This window comes from Anomaloglossus baeobatrachus, chromosome 8, assembly GCF_048569485.1.
Source record: "Anomaloglossus baeobatrachus isolate aAnoBae1 chromosome 8, aAnoBae1.hap1, whole genome shotgun sequence".
In the NCBI taxonomy this organism is placed as follows: domain Eukaryota; kingdom Metazoa; phylum Chordata; class Amphibia; order Anura; family Aromobatidae; genus Anomaloglossus; species Anomaloglossus baeobatrachus.
Window position 1 is genome coordinate 118531132 of NC_134360.1, and position 26917 is coordinate 118558048.

At 45.3% G+C, this 26917-nt stretch overlaps 1 protein-coding gene across 1 annotated transcript; it reads left to right on the plus strand.

Moving 5' to 3' along the window:
- The first annotated feature begins 1656 nt into the window (after positions 1-1656).
- Positions 1657-6505, plus strand: LOC142249286 (uncharacterized). The gene is made up of 2 exons (XM_075320914.1): positions 1657-2409; positions 5707-6505. Exons 1-2 carry the CDS (start codon positions 1725-1727, stop codon positions 6291-6293), a joined length of 1272 nt encoding a protein of 423 aa, XP_075177029.1. The 5' UTR covers positions 1657-1724; the 3' UTR covers positions 6294-6505.
- Positions 6506-26917: the final 20412 nt, after the last annotated feature.

A 26917-nucleotide genomic window follows, 5' to 3' on the forward strand; every position in this document is an offset into this window, starting at 1 on the left:
CCAGCTCCTCCCCTCAGTGCATAATTAAATGAAATTAGAATTATAAATAAATAATTCTAATTTTAAAATTAAAAACAAATTAAATTATTTACTGGGACGCCCGGGGCTAGAACTCGTGAGGTAATGCTTCTTAGGCGAGCGCTCTAACCATTGAGCTACTGGCTCTAATTAAAAACATAAGCAGATTTGGTAATCTTGACTTCTGCATTGCAGACTGAAGTCTCAGATTACAGCGCGTTTCACTTCAGGTGCTACCTGGAGAGGACACAGAACGCTCCCTGTCATCTTCATGTAGCAGTGTCGTGTGGATTACGTCGGACCTGGAGTGGTATTTGGGGATTTTAATAAAATGGTGAAAGAGGATGGTTTTTTGTCTTTTATTCCAAATAAAGGATTTTTCGCTTTGTGTGTTTCTTTACTTTCACTTTCAGTTTAATCATGGAAGGTATCTCGGGGAGACGCCTGGCATGATTAACTCATTATTACTTCGATTGCCACCGCACCAGGGCAATTCGGGATGAGCTGGGTGGAGTCCCGGGACTGTCGCATCTAATGTATGCGGCAATTCCGGACCAGCTGCTGGGTGATATTGTTAGGCTGGAGGGCTCCCCATACCGTGGTGCTCCCCATCCTGACAATACCAGCCTCCATCCGTGTGGCTTTATCCTGGCTGGTATCAAATATGGGAGAAGCGCATTTTTTTTTAATTATTATTTATTTATTTATTTTACTACACGATATGGAACCGCCCGCCAGCAGATTCGTTGCAGTGAGACAGCTGTCACTCATCGTGGGGGCGTGTCTGACTGCAACCAATCATGGGCGCCGGTGTGCGGGGAAAGCACGGAGTAACTGATTGAATAATGAAGCGGCAGCCATTTTCAAAAGAGGAAAAGATGCCGCAGATTCGTGACAGCCGTGCAGCGAGACATCCGTGATCGGTGAGTAGGAAAGAGAGAGGGATTGTGCTGGGGACGCAGGACACATGCAGACAGCAACGTGTGCACAAAGCTACGTTTTTGGTGCTCGAACCGTTCTTGAACGTAACTCGAACTGTCGAGCTTTTAGCAAAAAGCTCGAGTTCGTCGAACGTCTCCAACACCCCCCAAAATCACTCGAACATGAAATTGGCGAACCTCAAGCCTCGAACATCGCTCATCTCTATTAGTGACAGACAGAGAGGAAAAGAAAGTTGTACGCCATACCTTAGAGATTTTTAAGGTGTTAGGTATGCCTCAGAGCAGACGGCTACAGCTGTCACAATGGAATGTGGCGCTGAAGGGAAAGGAAGGAAAGTTGAAAGAAAGGATTGTGGGAAGATGTATAATCACCAGCAGCGTATAGCCTGGTGATTACATGGTGGCATGGGCCCCCTGACAGTATGTTTATAGGTGTTTCAAGTTTAAGTTGTGGCATTGAGCGGTGCCAAATTCAGTATGGGGAATGAAGGGTTAATTCCCTTCATGTGGTAACACGAGCATGCTGCTGTGATTGGTCAGCCTGCTGCGTGGTGGTAATGGAAGTTGTTATGATGGGAATTTATGGGGTTAATCTGCCCCCTGTGAGTAACGCGAGCAGGCTGTGTGATTGGTCAGCCTGCTGCGCGCCAATTTTAAAGTCTGTCATTGGTGGACAGAGGTAAATATGCAGGAGACTTGCCTTTATAAGGAGCCAGCTGTGAGCCAGCTGTGTCAGTTTCCAGCTGTGAAGAAAGAAGAATCCAGATGGAGTCCCTCCTGGAGAAGATGATGGCTCGGGTCGGCGCAGCGGACGGCGAGGAGTGGCTGAAGAGGTGTCTGGCGCCGGTGAACGAAGCCGCCGAAGTGGTCCTGGATCCAGCTTCGGATCTCGCCGGCGTTCCTGCGCGGAGGGAAGAACTTCTGCGGCCCGGAGAAGGAGAAGACGTCCGGAGATCCCTGCGGAAGAAGAGGAAGAAGAGCGACGTCTACTCACCGCCTGCATCATGTTCTCAGCGGTCCGGCGGAGGGAGGAAGAGGTCGGCATCTGCTCGCGGTCGGCGCGGCGATGGGAGGAAGACGCCGGAGACATCGCGAGAGGCGGGAGTTCCGGCGAGAGGAGGGTCCGGAGCATCGCGAGACCGCCCAAGAAGCCGACGAGATTTGGCCGCGTCATCAGGGCGCGACTCCCAGAAGGCTCGGCGGGCGATTATCCCGGAAGTCGCCGTCGGGAGTTCCGCTCCGGCTGTTGTGGCCGGGTATAGCGGAGATCCTGGGTCGCTCACGGGCCTGTACGCGCCGCCAGCCCCATTGCAAAAGAGCTCAGCTGGGGCTTTGGCGGCGGCGACGCAGGTCTGGAGCTCGACAGAAGAATCCGAAGAGGACGTCGCAGCGAGCGGAGGTCGTCAACCCCAGTACAGCGCGTTGGATGGACCCGGGAGCGGAGGACATGGTGAGAGCCCCCTTGCTGGAGCACCCAATGTTAATTGTGTAAAGGACATGGTCATTAGGACTTTGTCTGAACTGCTTGGGGGCCATGTAGTGCTACCCCAGGCACCTGTTGCTGAAGTTTCTATTCAGGACAGGTTCCCTGGGGTGGCAGAGTCTCATTTAAAGGAAGCACTGACATGTGATGTTTCCCCTTTGGGTTTTCATCTCAGTGCTTTCCTTAAGGAAAAGATTTGGAGACAAGAATATGTAGAGATCTTTTCTCTGTTACCGGTTGCTAGGGAACTGCAGCATAAAGTGGAGAAACCGGATGGAAAACAAGAGGTTGAGTCAGAACGAAAGAAAAATTTTAAATCATTTTATTCATGGTTACAGGCTTTCTCCATTTATGCTGCAGTTCTTGGGGAGAAGTTTCCTAAATTGTGTAGTGGTTTGTTTCAGCACCAAGATTGTATTCTGGAGGCTTATCGTAATTTCGGTGGCTTAGCGTGGCTGAATTACGATGAGTCTTTCAGGCAGAAGTTGGCGGTTCATCCTGCTGTCAAGTGGGGTGTTAAGGATGTCGGGTTATGGCTGAATTTAATGCTGCCTCAGCGACAGAACCCTCACAGACAGCAGGTGAATGTCAATTCAAAAAGGGGGGTGTGCTTTGCATTCAATGAGTCCTCGTGCAAGTGGCAGGGTACCTGTCGCTTTCGCCATGAGTGCTCGTTTTGTGGCGGGGCTCACCCCTTGTTTAAATGTTTTAAAAAGCATGGTCAGTCCACGGTACAGCCATCTGGTGTTAGGGAGCAGTTTTTCAAAGGCTCAGACTCCAGTGAGCCTGGAAGGAATGCTCCCGTGGCTAGACCGTTTTCCAGACAGGCCGAAGGCAGCTCTGGTTCGTAGTGGGTTTCAGGCAGGTTTTCCTGTACCTTCTTTTGAAGGTATAGGTTGTAATGTAACTAGGAATTTACAATCAGTTGATAGCCATAAGGAGGTAGTCAGGGCACATATTGAAAAAGAGCTGTTGTTAGGCAGGGTGTCTGGTCCTTTTGAATTTCCTCCGTTTACAAATTTTAGGATATCACCTTTGGGGGTTGTCCCCAAGAAGGAGGTTAATTCTTTTAGGATCATACATCACCTGTCTTATCCAGCAGGTAGCTCACTGAATGATGCTATTGATCCTAATGCATCTTCGGTGAGTTACACATCCTTTGATGAGGCTGTGGATTTGCTACGGAAGTTTGGCCTGGATTGTTTCCTGGCCAAATCTGATATCAAGTCTGCCTTCCGGCTTCTGCCAATTAACCCCTTGGGTTTTAATTCTTTGGGTTTTTGTTTTGAGGGCTCTTTTTATTTTGACAGGTGCCTCCCTATGGGTTTTTTCTTTATCATGTTATTATTTTGAGTCCTTTTCCACGTTTTTGCATTGGTCAGTTCAAGAGGGGTTTACAGAGGGGGGTATGTTACATTATTTGGACGATTTCCTTTTTGTTGGTAGGTCAGGACGTTGTTTGCAATTGCTAAATAAATTTTTGGGTTTGATGAAGTTTTTTGGGGTGCCGTTAGCTCAGGATAAAACAGTTTTCCCTTGTACGGAGCTTGAGTTTTTAGGGATTGTTCTGGATTCACAAAAAATGGAATTGAGGCTCCCTGGCCAGAAGATTACGAAGTTAAAAGGCTGTATTGCGAGTTTTTTAGTGAAGAAAAAGTGTACCCTGCGAGAGCTCCAATCTCTGCTGGGTGGTTTGAACTTTGCATTAAGAATTCTGCCAATGGGGAGAGTGTTTTCCAGACGTTTGTATGATGCAACTAAGGGTGTTAGGTGTTCAGGTTCACACATTAGAATTTCGTGTGAGATGAGGAAGGATTTAAGAATTTGGTATGAATTTTTAGAAAGTTTCAACGGGATTAGCTGCGTTCAACAGGATTTTATGTTGTCTCAGGATCTCCTTTGGTTTACAGGGGTGTCTAAGGAAGTGGGGTTCGGTACGATTTTTCGTACACACTGGTGCTTTTCTTCATGGCCTTCATCTTGGTTGTCGGAAGGTTTGCTGGAGAAGCAGGTGTTATTGGAGCTTTTTCCGGTTTTTGTTTCAGTGCATATTTGGGGTAAGGAACTAGCGAATAGGGGGATTATACTCATATCGCATTGTCAAGGTTTGGTTTTTGCTTTGAACACCTTGGTGGTGAAGTGTAGGTTTCTGGGTGGTGTGTTGCGCAGATTGGTTCTATTGTGTCTGAAGTGGAATATTTGGTTGAAGGCTCGTTTTGCTCCTGAGTGCAATAATGCTTCCGTTTTTTACCTCTCTTCTCAGCGGTTAGAGGAATTCAGGAAGAGTTCAGGAAAGATGGATCCCCTTTTGACTGCATGCCCGTCCCAGTTGTGGGAGGCAATTTTGGATTAGTAGCAGATTCCATTAAAAATTCTATTGCACCAGGGACTTGGAAGGCATACTCGGCTGCTTGGTTGGCATGGAATCAATTTTGTGATTCCAGGAATCTGGTTCCCCGCAAGTGTGATGTGTCGACAGCACTTGGTTTTTTGAATTTTTATGTTGGTTTAGGTTATCGTTATAATTTTTTGTATAAAACATTTTGTGGAATTTCTTTTTTCTTAAAATTATATGGTGAGGAGTCTCTATTAAGCTTATTTGTGGTTCGGCAGGCGCTAAAGGGTTGTAAAAAAGGTTGTGTTGTGCCTGATCGCCGCAGGCCTATATCCGTGAATCTCTTAGAAAGATTATGGTTTATGTTGAGTGAAGTTTGTTTTAACAATTTTGAGTTATGTTTATTTCGTGCAGCTTTTGTGCTTTGTTTCTTCGCAGCACTCAGAATTAGTGAGTTGTTGTCCCATAGTCGGTACAACACCTCGGGTTTATATAGAAAGGATGTTTATGTATCTGACTCTTGTGCGGTGTTATTTATTAGTAGGTCCAAAATGGATCAACTTGGTAAAGGGTGTTCTGTGAAGTTGCGTCCTTTATGGGATTCATGTATATGCCCTGTCACCAATTTATGTAAATGGCTTACTGTACGGGGGGATACCCCGGGTTTGTTGTTTTTACATGTAGACGGTTCGCCTGCCACTAAGTTTCAATTTAATGCAATATTAAAAAAATGTATGGTTAAGTTGCAGCTAGATAGCTCCAACTTCTCATCACATTCTTTTCGGATCGGGGCGGCAACCGAGGCAGCAAGAGCTGGCCTCTCGGGAAAAAGAATTGGTAAAATTGGCAGATGGGCGTCAAAACGCTATCAGTTGTATATACGCCCGAATTTATTATAATTAATTTATTCTGTCTCTCTCCAATTCTAGGCCCAATGGTGATTTGGCTTGTAGGCCATTCGTTTATACACTGGGCGCAGAGGAGAGCGGCTTGTAGAAGTTACACAGAAAACTTATCTTTTCAGTATGAACTGATAAATGTTTTTTGGTACGGTATAAGGGGTCTGAAATTTTCTAATTTACTTGGCACCTTAAAAGGTATGCTGTTGACTCATCCGTATCCTGACCTTATAATTTTACACATTGGAGGGAATGACTTGGGTAAAATAAAGACTTTGGACTTGTTATCTAATTTCCGCAGAGATTTTGCGTTATTAAAGAATCTTTTTCCTTATTCAGCATTGATTTTTTCTGAAATTGTTCCGAGACTGGTTTGGAATGGCCAGCTTGCCTTTTTGGAAAAAATAAGGAAACGTGTCAATCGCGACATGGCAAAATTTTTTGTTAGTTTGGGCGACTTCTCATATCGCCATAGTGATCTGGAAGGTTTTACGGTTGGCCTGTACAGGTCTGATGGGGTACATCTCTCTGACGTTGGTCTGGACATTTTTAATGTGGGTATCCAGAATATGATAGAAAAATGGCTGCGGTGTTTGGGGGGGGCCTCGTATTGTTAATACTCGGCCGTTTGGGAAAAAATCGCCCAACTATGTTGGGTGGATTGTGGTTTTATAAGTGGTTAATGGTACTTTATGGTGGTATTTATGGAATTTTATGGTTATTGAATTTCAATAATATGGTGAATTTAATTTATCAAGTTACCAATAATAAAACACCACGGCCATTTTTATCCAAATGTCATGTGTCTGAGTATTTATTCTTTATTAATGGTAAGTTAATTGGTTATAGTGGGCTTTATGCTACCATGTATAATCACCAGCAGCGTATAGCCTGGTGATTACATGGTGGCATGGGCCCCCTGACAGTATGTTTATAGGTGTTTCAAGTTTAAGTTGTGGCATTGAGCGGTGCCAAATTCAGTATGGGGAATGAAGGGTTAATTCCCTTCATGTGGTAACACGAGCAGGCTGCTGTGATTGGTCAGCCTGCTGCGTGGTGGTAATGGAAGTTGTTATGATGGGAATTTATGGGGTTAATCTGCCCCCTGTGAGTAACGCGAGCAGGCTGTGTGATTGGTCAGCCTGCTGCGCGCCAATTTTAAAGTCTGTCATTGGTGGACAGAGGTAAATATGCAGGAGACTTGCCTTTATAAGGAGCCAGCTGTGAGCCAGCTGTGTCAGTTTCCAGCTGTGAAGAAAGAAGAATCCCCCGCCCGCCCTCCCAGTGTAAAGTCATGGTTTTTAACTGTTTATTATTTTTGTCGTGATGTTTTATTAGTTGGGAAAAAATCGCCCAACTATGTTGGGTGGATTGTGGTTTTATAAGTGGTTAATGGTACTTTATGGTGGTATTTATGGAATTTTATGGTTATTGAATTTCAATAATATGGTGAATTTAATTTATCAAGTTACCAATAATAAAACACCACGGCCATTTTTATCCAAATGTCATGTGTCTGAGTATTTATTCTTTATTAATGGTAAGTTAATTGGTTATAGTGGGCTTTATGCTACCATGCACAGGTGTTTGGTAAAGTGTGGCGCAGATGTTGCAGTCAGAAGGATATGTTGAAATAGAAGAAGAAGGTGTAGGAGACAGGGGTGTATGTTAACCCGGCTAATTAAGATTTACATCATGCTGGGGAAGTGGCCCGGCAAATGGTTTTACAAGGTGGTCAGACGATTCAGTAAGAATTAGAGGAATATGTTGGACAGCCTGGTGAGAATAGAGAGTTTACAAGTACAACATTTGTTACTTTGAATCCTTGAACAATTGGTGTTTTAACAGTCCAGCGGCATTATATCTTAAAATAGAATAGGGGCAGGTAAATACATATTTTTGTACCATGTTAGCTAATCTAAAAATCTTAAAAGACTTGCCCCAATAATGTTGGAAGGTATTATGTCCATTTGTAAAACATTTAAAAAAAAAAAAAAAAAAAGAAAGCTTGTTTAGTTCTGGTTTCAGGAATACAGGTTTTTCCAGTTTTACAGGGGAGATAGTCCTATATAAAAAAAAAAAAAAAAAAAGGGACTTTTCCCTACATTTAGCAATTCATTGTAAATTATAGTGGAAAAAGTAATTGAAAATAGTTTTTTATTTTACTAATTTTATCCCGAAAGAATAAATTAAATTGTGGACATGTTTAGATATATTGGTAGATACTGGAGCATTTTCTAATTTATTAATAATCATAATAATTTGGTTTAAGGTATGTGGATGATTTATGGCATTCTGTTTTTTTTTTTAATGATATTTATGTCTTGAATCATCTGTTTCCTTTTGTAGAAAGAAAGATTGCAATGCAGATTTCTGTGGTTCAAGCGAAGATTAAAAAAAGCCATTGAAATGGTTTTCCATTGTAAGGCGGGCTTTGCACGTTGCGACATCGCAAGCCGATGCTACGATGTCGCACGCGATAGTCCCCGCCTCAGTCGCAGGTACGATATCTTGTGATAGCTGGCGTAGCGAAAATTATCGCTATGCCAGCTTCACATGCACTCACCTGCCCTGCGACCGTCGCTCTGGCCGGCGACCCGCCTCCTTCCTAAGGGGGCGGGTCGTGCGGCGTCATAGCGATGTCACACGGCAGGCGGCCAATAGCGGCAGAGGGGCGGAAATGAGCAGGATGTAAACATCCCGCCCACCTCCTTCCTTCCGTATAGCGGCAGGTAAGGTGAAGTTCCTCGCTCCTGCGGCTTCATACACAGCGATGTGTGCTGCCGCAGGAACGAGGAACTGCATCGTACCTGTCGCGGCAGCATAATTATGGAAAAGTCGGAGCCTGCAACGATGATACGATAACGACGCTTTTGCGCTCGTTAATCGTATCATCTAGAATTTACACACAACGATGTCGAAAGTGACCCCGTATGTGCGTCACTTTCGATTTGACCCCACCGACATCGCACGTGCGATGTTGCAACGTTCAAAGCCGCCCTAAGGCTACACATAACATATTTATGGTATTTCCAGTTAGGTACAATATATACAATGTGACTTTTATTCCTAAATATAGAACTCTGGTGCCACATACTTTTTGAACCTAATTATGCTTTGGATAATGGATTAAAAAAGGAGGGAAAGATGATGTGGAAAGTCACACCTATTTTTAAGTTTTAATTTGTTCATCGATTGAGTTTTTCTATTAAGTTTTTTTTATATTTTTATCTGTAATGGAAGATAAAGCAGACATACATATATCTCATGATTGCTTTCCTTTAACAAGAATTGTCAGGTTTTGAACATGTCTCAGATGAGCCTATTGTGAATGCAGATTTTAAGTTTTGTTTTTCGTAGATGGATCCAGATACCAAGATATTGGTTAATTCTACACTGGATATGCTGAGGTTACACAACATGAGGTAATAAAAATCGAACCACTCGCTCCTCTCCCATCGAAATAGGAGAACAAGATGAAGATTTGCGATTGCTGTGGTTCTTAGAGCGGAAAGGGGTAAGATAGTCATATGTGGATATAGGCAGCAGATCTTTTCTAGTGTAACGTGATAAACCTATAAACACCGTAGAGTGTGTATGAGCCCAGGTGGAGGCTCTCCTGTTATCAAAGGAGTTGGTGACTGATGGAGCCAGAGGAGATGCTCGCACAGGTGCAGACAACAAAGAAGTAGTGAACGAGCCTAGAGTTTAGAGTCCTTTACCAATGCAGACCATTACCATACATCGGTGGCACCTGTCACTCCGTGACATTTGTCACTTCTCGTGTTCTTAAATCCTTTCAGGAACAAGCGATTCAGCAAGAAACGGAGTGTGAGACGCAAGGAGCCAGTGACTGAGGAAGGTCTGTTGATAAAGGGCGGTAATCTTTCTCTGCCATGAGTTCTCTACTCATTAATGGCCCAAGTAACCAATGAACACATGTGACAAAGACCATTATTATAAGTGTGGTGGTGGACAAGATATGGGCGGCACCACTGCTCAGTACTCAGGTGGCCAGACACATCCAGTTTTGTAAGACCTGTGCTTAATACAAGGTAGAGAAACTAAAAAGACCTTGTAGAAACACACCCCTCATCCGCTCTACTGCTCCGGTGATTGCAGATTAGTCATATATACATCTACCATGAGTAGGTTTATGTGAGTTTGTGCGTGTTGTGTAAATTTCTTTCCAGGTTTGGTCAGAGGCATTCCAGTGCAGAAAGTGACGGCTGAAAATCACACGATGGAGGTGGTATGTAAAAAATGGGTTTACAGAAGTAAAAAAAGTGTATATTTTATAGAAACGTGGAAACTGGCAAGTCGTGAACCAAATGTATGTTTTGTTTTCTTTTCGTAATAAACAGGTCTATTTGTAAGATATTTTTTGGTTTATCACAGGCATGTACAATTTTTTATATGATTGACTAAATAGTGTGATAAACAGGTGTCTTCTCCAATTCCAGATTTTAAACCAGAGCTGGTAGCATATGGTCTTCAGTCAGGGGACTGATTGATCCTAAAAGGACAAGCGAGAAAGAGCCATTAGTCAAGACTAGATGAGCTGATCCAGGTTCTCCCAACCACAGAAATTTCGATGAAGCTCGAAGGCAGGACAACGTGGATTCACGCCTCGCATTGCAGAAGGGTCGACTCACCAGAGCTGCACTGAACGTCTTGCTTGTAATTATCCTTTTTAAAAGACCTGTACAGTCTCAGGCCACCATTGCCAAAACAGGTAGAAGTTAGAGAACCATGAGACATGAGAAAGTCCAACAACAAAGGGTGAGGACATATCTAGGAGTCCTTGGTCTCAAACCGGTGAAGAAAACCCTTTCCCCTCTCTGCCCATGCCCCAACGTTCAGTCAGGCAGGTTGGGAACACAGTACCCTTACTAGTCAGAAATGGCAGAAATAAGTCTTTAGGGGGGACACTGTTGAGTGTAAGAATTGAGTAACCTGAAATATTTAATTCAGCGATTTAACAGACTCAGATATAGTTTAGTTGATGTAGCCTAATATATATATTTATAAATGCTTTTGTTTTCTACTAACACATATATAAATATATTCAGTGATTTTCCGTAATACAAAATGCCAGCTGTAAGCCCTTTGATGCTGGGAAAAGTTTTGGGGGAGCCCATCCCACCAAGCTGATGTCTCCCCGGCCTAGTCTGCTGAGCACTGGCAGTGACACGCGAGTTAACGTCTCGCCTCAGAAACCAGTGGACTTGAAACAACTGAAGCAGAGAGTGGCTGCCATTCCAACCATTATCTCAGAAGGCTTCTCTGAGTCATTGCCTCAAACTGTTCACATGAAGCCTCATCCCGCTTTGGCTTTTTATCAAGAGCAGATCACTAAGGTTCACGAGTCGGCCCTGGATAGACTAGCACCAACCAACTATCCTCCTTCTCATTTAACATCTCAAAAAGATTTCATGATGCTAAGGGAAGGGAAGCCCCTTAGCATCATGAAAATCTAGCAGCATACTAGCTGTCATAGGTATATCAGACCACAACAGATTGATATCGGCCTCCTGATGAACCATGAAATGGGGAAACGCGTTGAGGCGTGAGGCAGTATAAGCTAAGTATTATATGTCCCTGCTATAACTGAGGTTCTCACTGAGAACGATTGTAGCCTCCTGATATTTGAGGTTGATTGTGAACTCCATATTTGCACAGTATCACTTTATGTATATGCACTGCACTTTATGTATGCGCACTGCACTTTATCTTTGTGTTTAGGGGTTCACAGGGACATAGCAGGGACAGCCGTCGAGGAGTGGGGGCGCCACTACGTATCTTTAGGGTGCCAACCTCCATGGCTAGTTAGGGCGCAGGAGGGAGTAGATATTGTAGGGATTGTTTTTCCCTCTCTCTTCTGTGCACTAAGTCACTTTATTCACATGAATTGTGGTATTTTACCTTTTAGAATTATCAATAAATGTTAAGTTTTTGCTATCTAAAGAATTGAAAGAAAATTCAGGGGTAACCAATCCTGGGGTGACTAGTTTAGTTGGATGACTTCTCTGAAAGGGATACTAATTCAGATAGGGATTATAACCCTTCTAGTGTTGGTTTTTGCTATAATTATTGTTTACTGTATTTTGCCTTGCTGTAAGAAGATTTGCGATAGGGGGACAAACGAGGCTATAGCCATGGCAATCTTCCCTTCAGTATTATATACAACAGTAGCTCCCTCCAAATCTGACACAATGGTTACCAATCTTAACGACCTAAAGTCAAACTTAAGAGGTTGTTATAGAAGGGGGCCACGGGGCTCGGATCCCCTCTGTGGGAACTGAGGTGAAGAAGTTAGGAAAGACCGTGATTAGCACGCACCTATATACACATAGCTGTGGGACACTGTAGTCTTTGGGTAGCCCCCCCAGAGTAAGTAGACAGATAATCTTATTAAGGGGGGACTGGGAAGGCCTAGGCTATAAATCGTTTCTCCAGTATGATATTATATTATAATAAGATTAATCTGTATTTTTAATGTTTTATGTAGTGCTTTCTAAATATACCTGACTGAAATGTTGCAAGGATTGTATATGTAAACAAACTATGCTTAGGGCTAAGTAATGAGTTTGTAGTCTCATAAATAAGTAAACTGACATTCTTCTGTAGAACAGGTAATTTGAAAACTGGTTAGACTCATGAATAAGCAAAATTCTTGAGTAGAATCTCATCTGTTCCCAGACACACCTGAATGACTTAAAGGAATGCGGTTTTACAGGACTGTCCAAAAATCTGTATAAAACGTTATATTTTTGAATATACGGGCAGAAGACCTCCACTTCTCCCAAATAGAGACACGTTTCTCTGTGTGGTCATTTTCCTGATTCATATACATCTGCGCAGTTCTGATTTGAAATCCAACTCCGTGACCCTGAGGGAGACCCAGAGGTCTCCCCAAAAAGTGATGGTTGGAGGAGCCATGTCATCTGCTGGTGTAGGTCCACTGTGTTATTAAAACCAAAGTCAGAGCAGCCGTCTACCAAGAAATTTTAGAGCACTTCATGCTTCCCTCTGCCGACAAGCTTTTTGGAGATGAAAATGTATTTTCCAGCAGGACTTGGCATCTATCCACACTGCCAAAAGTACCAATATCTGTTTTAATAACCACAGTATCACTGTGCTCGATTGGCCAACAAACTCGCCTGACCTAAACTCCATAGAGAATCTATGGATTATTGTGAAGAGGAAGATGGAGACACCAGACCCAACAATGCAAACAATGCAGACGAGCTGAAGGCTGCTATCAAAGCAACCTGGACTTCTATAACACCTCAGCAGTGCCACAGGCGGATCGCCTCCATGCCATGCCACATTGATGCAGCATTTAATGTACAGACTTTTCAGTAGGCCAACATTTCTGAGTTTAAAATAATTTTTTTCAGTTGGCCTTATATAATGTATTAATTTTTTGAGATAATTACTTTTGGATTTTTATTGGCTGTAAGCCAAAATCATTCACATTAACAGAAATAAACTGCTCTTACTAAAGGCTCTAATGATATATTAACAGCTAAATCCAATGGTCATTACTCTCTGCTGATTCTCCTGGATCTATCTGCTGCATTCAACACTGTGGATCATCGTCTTCTCCTCACTATACTCCGCTCTATCAGACTAAAGAACACCGCTTTCTTATGGTTCTCCTCCTACCTCTCTGACCAATTTGTCACTGTATTTTGTGCCAGCTCCTCTTCCTCTCCTCTTCCTTTTCTCTTCCTTTTACTGTTAGGGCTCCTCAGGGTGCAGTCTTAAGGCTGCTTTACATGTTACAATTAGACATGCGATCTCGTATGCAATCGCACCCGCCCCCATCGTATGTGCGGCACGTTCAATTTGTTGCCCGTGTCGCACAAATGATTAAAAGCTGTCACACGTACTTATCTTCCATACGACCTCGCTGTGGGTGGCGAAAATCCACTTCCTTAAGTGGGAGGGACGTTCGGCATCACAGCGACGTCACACAGCAGCCGGCCAATAGAAGCGGAGGGGTGGAGATGAGCGGGACGTAAACATCCTGCCCACCTCCTTCCTTCCGCATTACAGGCGGGACGCAGGTAAGATGTGTTCATCATTCCCGGGGTGTCACACACTGCGATGTGTGCTGCCTCGGGAACATTGAACAACCGGACGTTCAATTTTTAGCTTTTGAGCGACGTGTATGCGATCAACGATTTTCGTACAATACGAATCGCACGTAGGTGTCACAAGCAACTATGTCACTAACGATGCCGGATGTGCGTCATTTACGACGTGACCCCGCCGAGACATCGTTAGATTTATTGTAGCGTGTAAAGCCTGCATTAGGCCCTCTCCTCTTCTCTCTATACACTGCCCCTTCGACAAACCATCAGTAGATTCAGTTTGAAGTATCATCTGTATGCTGATGACACCCAATTATACACATCTGCTCCTGACATCACCTCTGCATTATTTCAAAATACCAGTTATTGTCTGTCTGCTCTTACTGATATCATGCCCTCACTCTATCTAAAACAGAATCTGACAAAAACTAAACTTCTCATGTTTCCTCCCTCTGTTAACCTTCATAAACCCAATAGGGCCATTTCCATGTGTGGTTTTACCATTACTTCCCAGCAGCATGACCACTGTCTTCTTGGTAGGGGCGTACATAGAAATCGTGGGGCCTCATAGTGGTATTTCTAATTGGGCCCCCCCAAACAAAAGAGCATCTTTCATAATTTTTCAGCCCTTACCAAGTAATTTTCCTCCTATTGAAGCCCCTAGATTCCCCTTTCTTTGCAGCTATAAAGTATAATAATAATAATAATACAAAAAATAATACTATTTATCCACTTATTACTCACGCGGCGCTGAGGAAGACTATCGCACAAAAAGTGCGTTGGGGTTTGTGGCAAGCAGGACCAGCAGACCATCCATTAACCCCTTCACGACCGCGGGCAGTAAAGTTACATCATATTTTATTCGTGACTTAACGACCAGGGACGTAACTTTACTGCCTAAAGTTCATTTGATTGCCGTGGCCATAGCAACGGCTTTCAAATGATGTCCCCTGCTGTTTCTTACAGCAGGGGACCTTTGCTTGACCCCAGGGGGGGGTGGCATTGTCACCCCACCAATGATCGTTGTGATTGGCTGTTCAAATCTGAACCGCCAACCACATCAATTGCCCTGGTTTTGGCTAAAACAATGCCTGAACCAGTGAGTTCTGTGAGATCCTGCTATGAGGGGCTGCAGCAGCTGCAGCAGATTATAGCTGGAGCTCAAACACGGTGTCCCCCAGCCCCTGCAACACTGATTGGAGCGATCGTGCTATGACGCGCAATCGCTCCAATCAGTGTGCAGTGGGGCGGTCTGATCTGCAGGTGACCGCCCTCCCCTGGCTTGTGTTGGTCTGGGGATTCTCCCCCAGAATGTCTGCAGCGTGCACCGGATGGTACTTGTACTACCATGCCGCCGCTGCTGCTGCTGCTGCCGCCGCCTGATCGCCGCTCCATGTGAGTATTGCTGGCTCCTGCGCGCTCTTGTGATGGCCCCTACCCCCCCGTGATCTGCCCCCCCATGCCTTGATCTGCCCCCTGACATCCTGATCTGCTCCCCCTACGATCTGCCTGCCTCCCCCGTGATCTCTATTCTGCTTCCTTGCTTCTGCAGCTCCTTCTCCGGTCTCCCCCTCCCCCTCTCCATCTGCTCTCCCTCTCCGACGTCCTCTTACCTGTTTTCACCGGGTCGTCCGAGGTCTTCACTGGCCCGATCACATCTGCCTCCATCGCTGGGTCCTTCCTAGGTCTTCTGCTGAGCTGTCCAACCTCCTGCCTGCTGTTCCTGTAAAGCTGTCCATCTCGATGCCTTCTATTCCTCCTGCAGTTCCTCTGGTCAGTGATCCTCCTGCTAATCCTCTGGGTCCTGAGAGTATAACTCTTTTTTTTTTTCTGTATCCCTTGTCCATTTTTATACCTCATCGGTCTGTGCGTCCCGCCGAGGGCTGATCAGGGATGCAGATAACGTATCTGCATTCGTGGTCAATTTTCGGTGGAATTTTTTTTTCCATATTTCCGACGCTTTTTGTATCGCATCCGTCTATGCGTCCCGCCGAGCGCTGATCAGGGATGCAGATAACGTATCTGTGGTCAATTTTTGGCGAGACTTTTTTTTCCCGGATCGCCGATGCTTTTTGTATCGCATCCGTCCGTGCGTCCCGCCGAGCGCTGATCAGGGATGCAGAAACGTATCTGCATTCATGGTCAATTTTCGATGGGACTTTTTTTTTTCGTCCGTATCTTGCGTCATTTTTTTGCATCTCATCCGTGTGTGTGTCCTGCAGCGGCCGAGCGCTGATCAGGGATGCAGATAATGGCTCTGCATCTGTGGTCAATTTTCAGCGGGACTTTTTTTTTCCGTATCCCCGACGCTTTTTGTATCTCATCCGACCGTGCGTCCAGCAGCGGCCGATCACTGCACGGTGTCTGAGTTTGAAAAGTCAAATGGCGTTTCTTTTCTTCCGAGCCCTGCCGTGCGCCCAAACAATTACTTTCCACTACATATGAGGTATCTGCGTACTTGGGAAAAATTGCAAAAAAAAAAAATTAAAAATTTTCTGGTGCATTTTTTCCTGGTACCGTTGTAAAAAAAAAAAAGCTACCTGGTTGAAGCAAAAATTTTGTGGTAAAAAAAAAATGTTCATGGTTCAACGTTATCAACTTCTGTGGAACCCCTGGGTGTACAAGGGGCTCACCAAACATCTAGATAAATTCCTTGAGGGGTCTAGTTCCAAAATGGGGTCATTTGTGGGGGAGCTCCACTATTTAATCACCATAAGGGGTCTCCAAACATGACATGGCGTCCGCTAATGATTCCAACCAATTTTGCTGTCAAATGGTGCTCCTTCTCTTCTGAGCCCCGCCATGCACCCAAACAATTACTTTCCACTACATATAAGGTATCTGCGTACTCAGGAAAAATTGCACAATACGTTTTATGGTGCAATTTTTCCTGATACCCTTGTGAAAAAAGCTACCTGGTTCAAGTAACAGTTTTGTGGTAAAAAAAAACAAAATTGTATTCAGGGCTCAACATTATCAACTTCTGTGGAGCCCTTGGCGCTCGCTAAACATCTAGATACATTTCTTGAGGGGTCTAGTTTCCAAAATGGGGTCACTTGTGGGGGAGCTCCATTGTTTAGGCACCTCAGGGGGTCTCCAAATGCAACATTACGTCAGCTAATGATTCCAACCAATTTTGCTGTCAAATGGCGCTCCTTCTCTTCTGAGCCCCACCATGCGCCCAAACAATTACTTTCCACCACATATGAGGTATCGTCATACTCAGGAAAAAATGCACGATAAATTTTATGGTGAATTTTTTCCTGATACCCTTGTGAAAAAAGCTACCTAGTTGAAGCAACAGTTTTGTGGTAAAAAAAAAAAAAAATTTCTTTTCACGGCTCAATGTTATAAACTTCTGTGAAGCCCCCAGGTGTTCAAAATGCTCACCAAACATCTAGAAAAATTATTTGAGAGCTCTAGTTTCCAAAATGAGGACACTTGTGGGGGAGCTCCATTGTTTAGGCACCTCAAGAAGTCTCCAAACCTGACATGGCGTCCGCTAATGAGTCCAGCTAATTTTGCACTCAAAAATTCAAATGGCGCTCCTTGCCTTCCGAGCCCTGCCGTGTGCCCAAACATTTGATTTCCACCACATATGAGGTATCTGCGTAATCAGGAGAAAACGCACAATACATTTTATGGTGAATTTTTTCCTGATACCCTTGTGAAAAAAAGCTACCTAGTTGAAGCAACAGTTTTGTGGTAAATTTTTTTTTTTTTTTTCACGGCTCAACGTTATAAACTTCTGTGAAGCCTCTAGGGGTTCAAAGTGCTCACCAAACATCTAGAAAAATTATTTGAGGGCTCTAGTTTCCAAAATGGGGTCACTTGTGGGGGAGCCCCATTGTTTAGGCACCTCAGGGGGTCTTCAAACCCAACATGGCATCCGCTAATGAGTGCAGCTAATTTTGCGTTCAAAAATTCAAATGGCGCTCCTTCCCTTCTGAGCTCTGCCGTGCACCCAAACAATTGATTTTTACTACATATGGCAAATCAGCGTACTCAGGAGAAAATGCACAATAAATTGTATGGTGCATTTTCTCTTTTCTCCCTTGTGAAAATGAAAATTTTATGGCTAAAGTAACATTTTTGTGTTAAAAAGTAAAATTTTCATTTTTTACTTCCACATTGCTTTGGTTCCTTTGAAACACCTAAAGGGTTAATAGACTTCTTGGATGTGGTTTTGAGCAGTGTGAGGGGTGCAGTTTTTAGAATGGTGTCACTTTTGGGTATTTTCTGCCACCTCGGCCTCTCAAAGTCACTTCAAATGTGATGTGGTCCCTAAAAAAATTATTTTGTAAATTTTGTTGGAAAAATGAGAAATTGCTGATGAACTTTGACCCCTTCTAATTTCCTAACGAAAAAAAAAATGTTTTGAAAATTGCGCTGATGTAAAGTAGACAAGTGGGAAATTTTATGTAGTAATTATTTTGTGTGACATATCTCTCAGATTTATAAGCATACATTTTCAAAGTTTGAAAACTGCGAAATTTTCAAAATGTTCGCAAAATTTCCAAAAATTTTCACAAATAAACGCAAAAAATATCGGCCTAAATTTACCACTGACATGAAGTACAATATGTCACGAAAAAACAGTGTCAGAATCGCCAGGATCCGTTGAAGTGTTCCAGAGTTATAACCTGTCAAAGTGACACTGGTCAGAATTGCAAAAAATGGCCCGGTCATTAGGGTGTTTTAGTGGCCGGGGGTGAAGGCGTTAAGGTATAGAATCGCTCTTATTCCATTTCCTAATTGATCACATTTAGTTTATCATACATACGGTTTATACAATAGGAATAAATTCTGAAACTCTCCTGTATTCTATTATCAAAATATCCATTTTTGGATAAGTAATAACTAGGGATGATCGAATACCCTATTATTCGCTGCAATGGATATCCGACGAATACCTCGCCACTATTCGAGTATTCGCAAATATTCGACCCCCAATATAAGTCGATGGGAAACCAGAATAATTTTACGTCGGACCTGTTGGTGACCTGTGGTGACTGAGGAAAAGGCTGAAATGGATGGGAAAAGGCTGAAACAGTATGGGCACAGGCTGTAGAAGGTGCCTCACTGCAGCACGCGGCGTTTACGTAGTCGCCAGAACAGCTCTGAAACCAAAGTAAAAGAGGGGAATTTGCTAAGAAATAGTTTTTAGTGCCTAATAACTGTAATAAAACGTCAAATCAAGCCCCGACCTCCAAAAAAAAACCACTTTAGCATATGTTCACACGTTTCGTTTTTTATATTTTTCCTTCTTTTTCGATTAGAAAGGGCTGTAACATACATTATATTGGTGTCTGTCTCACACCTCCTTTTTTGGGACATATTTGACAGCACTTTAAAAGGTCAGCTACAATGTGCCCATTGGGATGTTGACCTTGCCCTCCTCCTCCTCCTCCAGCACTACCAGCTCCAGTGGCTCTCTAAGGGCCACTGGCTGTCCTCAAATCTCAGATTTCTTAGGGCTCTCAGGTGGGCCCTGTAACATACATTGGGGAGTGATGGCAGTCATTTGTAGTTTTCTGCGTCCCCTATATCATTAGTGTAAAAGTTGGAATACATACTCCATAACACTTTACAGTGTTATTGCCAATGTGGCCATTTGGGTGTTGGCCTTGCCCTCCTCCTCCTCTACCAACGCCACCGGCTCCAGTGGCACTCTATTCAAATTCTATTCAAATGATTCAGAAATGTATGTTTTATGGACAAATGAACGCCATGCTGGGACATCGAAGCTGATGTCGTTGATGATGATTGCATCTGACTAAAAGCAGGTTGGGAGCAGGAGGCATGATCGCCTGCTGCCTAGACCGCAGTTTATGAAGCATGCAGCACCATGGAAGTAGCAGTTGTTTCACTCTGGAACTCAGGCTATATTCCACCAGCTAACACCGAGGATTTAAAAAAATTCAGTTTCCTCAGGGGGGAATGATTCAAAGACCATGTAGCACAGCATCAGAAATTACTCCTAACAGCTCCCAACAGCTTATTTAAAAAAAATGGTAGGGTAAGCCTAGGAGTTTAATACATTCTGTTGCCCCAGGGGATAATGGTTCAGACACTATGGAGCACTGCATTAGTAGGTACTCCCAACAGCTTCTTTTTTAAAAAAAATTGGCAGGATAAGCAACAAGGCATAACATGCCAAGGAGTTTAATACATTCTGTTTCCCCAGGGGATAATGGCTCAGACACTATGGAGCACTGCATTAGTAGGTACTCCCAACAGCTTTTTTTTAAAAAAATTGGTAGGATAAGAAACAGGGCATAACATGCCAAGGAGTTTAATACATTCTGTTTCCCTAGGGTGTAGTGGTTCAGACACCATGTAGCTAAGCATCGCAAGGTACTCCCAACAGCTCCCAACAGCTTTTTTTTAAAAATTGGTAGGATAAGCAACAGGGCATAACATGCCAAGGAGTTTAATACATTCTGTTTCCCTAGGGTGTAGTGGTTCAGACACCATGTAGCTAAGCATCACAAGGTACTCCGAACAGCTCCCAACAGCTTTTTTTTAAAAAAAATTGTAGGATAAGCAACAGGGCATAGCATGCCAAGGAGTTTAATACATTCAGTTCCCCTAGGGCAGTCATGGCGAACGTTTTACAGGCCGAGTGCCCAAACTGTAGAAGTAAACCCATTTTTTTTTCCGAAGTGCCAACCAATCCTATTATGTAAATAATTAATTGTAACCTTACCTTTGCAGTCTTCTCTTCAGCAGGGGGCATCACACTCATGCGTGCTTACCACACATTGAAGCTGAGCCCCTGCCCTTTCCAGACACAGCAGTTGGATTGATCCCTCTGGAAAAAATTGCAGCATATTAGACAGAGATTTTAGCCTGGAATGCAATCAGATTTCACCCTGTAATCCACATCTACATCTTTCATTGTGTAGTTCTGTCCCCCTTCCTGGCCACTTCCTGGTAAAGATGTCCCCCATCCTGATATATATTTCCTACATTCTGGTATATTTGTCCCCATCATGGCCCCATCCTGGTAAATGTCCCCCATCCTGGTAAATGTACCCCATCATTGAAAATGTATACCATCATTGTAAATGTATCCCATCTTTTCATGTTCCCCCCATGCTGTTAAATGACCCCATCCTGGTAAATGTACCTCATCCAGGCATGTTCCCTTATCCTAGTAAATGTCCCCTTTCCTGGTAAATGTTCCCCATCCTGGCATTTGTCCTCATCCTGGCATGTTCATGTACCCCCATCCTGGCATATTTCCCCCCCTCCTTTCATGTTTCCCCCCCATCCTGGTAAATGTATCCCCCATCTTGGTAAATGTACCCCTTACTGGCATGTTCCCCTTCCTGCTAAATGTACCCCATCCTGGCATGTTTCCCCCCATCCTTGCAGTCATGTTTCCCCCATCCTTGTAGTCATGATTCCCCCCATCCTTGCAGTCATGTTTCCCCCATCCTTGCAGTCATGTTTCCCCCATCCTTGCAGTCATGTTTACCCCCATCCTTGTAGCCATGTTTCCCCCATCTTTGCACGTTTCTCTCCATCTTTGCATATTTCCCCCATCCTTGCAGCCAAGTATGCCCCGTGCTCTGTTTGCTTGCCCCGCGCTCTGTTTGTTTTCCCCGTGCTCTGTTTGTTTGCCCCGCGCTCGTGCACTCCATGATTCCCCCGTGCTCCCATGTTTCCCCCGTGCTCCCATGTTTGCCCCGTGCGCTCCATGTTTGCCCCGTGCGCTCCATGTTTGCCCCGTGCGCTCCATGTTTGCCCCGTGCGCTCCATGTTTGCCCCGTGCGCTCCATGTTTGCCCTGTGTGCTCCATGTTTGCCCCGTGCGCTCCATGTTTCCCCCGTCCGCTCAAGGTTTCCTCCGTGTGCTCCATGTTTCCTCCGTGTGCTCCATGTTTCCTCCGTGCGCTCCATGTTTGCCCCGTGCTCCCATGTCTGGCACACAAGCCATAGGTTCGCCATCACTGCCCTAGAGTGTAGTGGTTCAGACATCATGCAGCACAGCATCACAAGGTACTCTCAACAGCTCCCAACAGCTTTTTTTTAAAAAAATTGGTAGGATAAGTAACAGGGCAAACTCTTTGAGATCTTCAACATAAAGGGACAAACGACCCCATATACCCTCAACACTTGCTCTGGTCATGTCGAGACTTCTGGTAGGAGAGCCTCTGGGTACATAGTCTCTTCAGTCAAAGTAAACATGCATATACCCTTGCCAACCCTAATTGAATGTGAACAGATACCTGATAACAGGGAGGAGATTCCCACTCCGGAAGCCGCCCTTCATCATCGCCACTTGAGGCACCTAGCTAAGGAAATTCCTCCTTTGGACATGAATGCTGAATTCCTAATTTTACTCAGGAGGGACATTCTGAAGGTCCACAAAGTGCGCCAACAATGCAACGGCCCAGATGATGCTCCATATGCCCAAAGACTTGATCTAGGCTGGGGACTCGTGGGCGATGTATGTCTGGATAGACGTCACGAGTAGAGATGAGCGAACCGGTCCCGGTTCGGCTCGAGGTCGGTTCGCCGAACGGAGGTCCCGTTCGAGTTCGGTTCGTCGAACGTTCGACGAACCGAACTCAAACCGTATAGGAAATAATGGCAGGCATTCACAAACACATAAAAACACCTAGAAAACACCCTCAAAAATGTCCAAAAGGTGACAAACAACTCACAACACAACACAAACACATGTGAAAGTGACAAGGACATATACTCATGCGAAAACAAAAGAGCTGGACAAGGAAAAAGAGGAGGACACACAGATATATGAGTATATGCAAGGAAACATCGATGCCATTACTGTGCAACTTGAGCCCTGCTCATTTTAGGCTTCCAATCTGGATAAATTGCCTGAGCTCGACACGTACGCCTTGGGGATCTTGTCGTGTCCTGCAGCCAGCGTTCTCTCGGAACCTGTCTTCAGTGCTGCTGGGGGTCTGCTGGCAGATAAGCACACGTGTCTGTCCACTGACAATGTGGACATGGCTCTCAGAGGACTTTTCTTCCCCTGGGTCAGCCAGGGGACGGGAAAGGCACACGTATTTTTGAGAGTGCTTCATGCAAAGCATCTTTTTCATTTTGAAAATTGGGTCAACTGATGCCAGTCAAGTGGGGTGTGTGGCCCAATTAGTGGCAACGAGGGAGACTGTGGTTGGAGTCCCCTCGCTGTGTTTCTAAAAGAACCAAAATGCACAAATCATGGCTCTCAGAGGACGTTTCTTCCCCTGGGTCAGCCAGGGGACGGGAAAGGCACGCGTATTTTTGAGAGTGCTTCATGCAAAGCATCTTTTTCTTTTTCAAAAGGGGGGTCAACCGATGCCAGTCAAGTGGGGTGTGTGTGGCCCAATTAGTGGCAATGAGGGAGACTGTGGTTGGAGTCCCCTCGCTGTGTTTTACATGCTTTTAGAGGGGCATGACATGGCTTAGAGGTTGACTTTCAGCATCTGGAAACTGTTGGCTACCAAAATGCTGCCTTTCCAACCTTTTTAACCGAGGGTTTTCGAGACCTTATGCTCATCGCAGTGCCCCAAGAGCCGATGCCCAGGCGCCCCTCCTTCTCCAACAAAGGCGTGCACGCGCTACACCAGCATGTCGCACTAAACATCACTGATTCCTTGAGAAACTCTGTGTGACAGGGTGCATTTCACCACAGATAATTGGCCCAGTAAGCATGGACAGGGGCGTTACATGTCGCTGACTGGGCAATGGGTTACTGTGGGGAGAGATGGAGAAGGGTCTGCTGTACAAGTCTTGCCGTCCCCACGAGTTGTGTCAATCCTTCTGTATGTAGAAGTTAATACACTGCTTCTGCCTCTTCAACCTTGTGTGGGTCCTCCACCTTGGCCCAAACCCTGTGTGGTCAGGCCACCCTTCCTTGTAACTGCGCACAAGGAATATCACACACCTCCTTACTATGCTGGCAGCAGAGCTCAATGCCATCAGGCGGTCAAAGGTTTACTTTGAAATGTATGGGAAATGTGAGTCACACCGCTGAGAAGTTGTGGACGGTTAGCTCTGGAGACCGAGTTTCATCAATGGTTGTCTCCACTCAACCAGCAGCCAGGGAAGGCCGGGTGCGACAATGATGCAAACATGGGTGCGGCCCTTCGCTGTGACAATGTGACACACGTGCCTTGTGTGGCTCACGTGTTGAACCTGGTTGTCCAGCAATTTTTAAAGCACTATCCTGGCCCACATGGCATTCTGCAGAGAGCACGGTGTAACGCCTTCCTTGATCCACACACTCAGATGGGCTGTAAATGATAGGCTAGAGGGAAGCCACTCACCAAGCAGGACCCCTAGAACCCTGAAACCCTTTAACCCCTATACAGGGATTAGGAATTACACAGGGCCCAAGGTGATCAATACCTGTGTAAGGCTGCAGTTCCAGAGAATAGTAGTCAGGCAGGGTCAAAACATTAATTGAGTAACAGGAACAGAATGGGACGGCCAGGACTTAATCAGAAAACAAGCAGAGGTGAAATGCGGATCGGCCAACAAGGTACATAAACAGCAAGCAAGAAAAGTAGTCAGGTAACAAGCACACAAAATCATAAAACTGAACTGGGGGTAAAAGTAACCAGAGGTTCATAGCTATGTCTGGCAGTGGTCTGCAGACAGGATGGGCATAAAAAACGGTGTGGTGTCTTCCCATTGGTTGTAGCTGAATGATGGTACTTCATCTGTGAGATACCCACCAGCTACATTCAGCCAGAGATTCTGCATCTGTCAAGGTAATGCAGCCCAGTGGGTGAGCATAACCTGCGTCCACCTGCGCCGCTGGCATCGACTCCTCTCCCATCATCAGCACTATGCATGAAAGGAACACGTTGTCACCTGGCGACCGGAGTACAAATTGACGGAGCGGACTCCGTTGGTGACTTAACAGCCGTGTGCGGCAATGATGCAAACCTGGCTGCGGGCCATCGTCAGGGCAATGTGAGACACGTGCCTTGTATGGCTCACGTGTTGAACCTAATTCTCCAGCAATTTTTAAAACACCATCCCGGCCTACATGGCCTTGTGCAGCGGGCACGCTCGCTATGTGCTCACTTCCATCGTGCGCACACAGCAGCTCAACAACTTTCGTCGCTACAGAAGTCTTTAGGTCTGGTGGTTAAACGCCTGAAATGCGATGTGCCGACACGCAGGAATTTTAATCTGCACATGTTGCAGCGTTTGTGGCAGCACCGCCGAACCCTGCTGCAATACGTTATGACATATAGCCTGGGATAACTTGATCCAGAGGTGGTGCAGATCACGCTGCTGGAGTGGTGTCAGATCAAGGACCTATGCACCCTGCTACACAGTTTACAAATGTCGACGAAGATGTTTAGCACTGGCGATGCCATTCTCAGCGTGACAATTCTGGTCATCTACATGATGGAGCACACTGTAATTATTATTCGGAGTCAGGTGTTGGGACAAGAGGAAGGGGAGGAAGTACAGGAGGAGTCATATGTGGAAGTGATAACAAGATCTACGAGGTCCAGATGGTCAGCGGCACCTAGACGGCAGTCATGGTGAGGGAGAGGGATTAACAAGGGCGCATAGTATCAGCAAAAAGTGTTGAGGAAGGTGCAGGAGCCCATGAAGAAATGGAGGACGAACTGGCGATGGGCATGGAAGACTCAGCAGATGAGTGAGAGATTGCTCACATTTCGGTTGTGCGAGGTTGTGGGGAGAGGGCAGAGGAAGGAGGCACGATTCTCACCTCTCTGCCACCAACACACCAAGGACTTGGTCCTCCTGGATGCACAAGACACATGAGCGCCTTCTTGCTGCACTACCTACAACATGACCCTCGGATTGTACGAATTCAAAGTAATCCTGACTACTGGGTTGCCACACTGTTAGATCCCCGGTACAAGACAAAATTTGGCAAAATAATTCCTGCCATAGAAATGGACGCACGTATACAGGAGTATCTGCAGAAGGTGGTACGCAATCTTAGATCTGCTTTTCCACTAAACACCAGTGCTGCACAGAGTGAATCTCAACGCTTTGTCATGGATAGGAGGAAATGGTCTTTTACTTGTCCACATCTGAGGGACCGAGGGCTGGCTGCTGTGCTGAGATGGCGTTGAGTACGGTGTCCCTGCAGAGTTGCACTTTTGGTCATATACAAAATGAGTTGAAAAAGGACAGATGCTGGTGGAAAGGGGAACAGGTGTGTTGGAAAGGGGAAAAAAGTTTTTGTCCGTGGATTTGGTGGTTAAGCAACAGTAACATTTGCTGAAGAAACACCATCTGTTACAGTGGGACTGGCAGATTTGGATAAGGTGGTATATACTATGTTACCGCTATATACCGAAAATTATTAAGAAAAGAAAGAGAAAGGTATATATCCCCATCAGCAGTCAGTGTCCACCGTGCTCCCAGATGGAAAAGGAGAGGTTGGCAACTGGAAGGTTTGGTGGAGGATACAGAGCTGTGTGGCTATGAAACTAATAGTAGCCTGAACCGAGTTAGACGCCATTCGGATCTGGAGACTGGGAGCCCTGTTAGCGTCACAGGGTCCACATGCCCACCCAGCCCAGGAACTCACTGTTAACAACACAGGGGCCATTGAGTACGCTGACCGTGTGCGTAGGGGCCACACCTGTGGACAGCAGGTGCATCAGCAGCAGCAGGCCTGTTAATGCCACTGGGCTGCACAAGCAGGACTGGTAGGACAGGAGCTGGTCTTAACCGTTCTGCGTTACCAACTGTGGTGGCAGCCTGCATCGACGCCCTATCCCTGCCTACCTCTGGCCTAAAGCCGCAATGGGTTCAACACATGGAGGTGTGCTCTTTCGGAGCATAATAGAAGACTGCGCACCTCCTTGTTGGCTCCAGCCCGTTTTATAACCTGGGTCCGCCCCAAACCAGGGTGAACCACAATGCACCTCCTGGAGACAAAAGCAGAGTGACACGTCATGAGTGGCATAACTAGCGTCCTATTTGGAACCGCAACTTCAATGATGACCTCATGGCTGCCATGACCCAAACACCTCACCAGTCATCGTCTGACCATCAATAATGCGGTGAGAAGTCATAGGGGCGGACCTCTGCAAGCCATTTGGGAGTGGCCTGGCCACATTGTCAGGACACCTGATGCCCTGTGGTCTATATGGGACCCCCACATCAGGGGCAGGG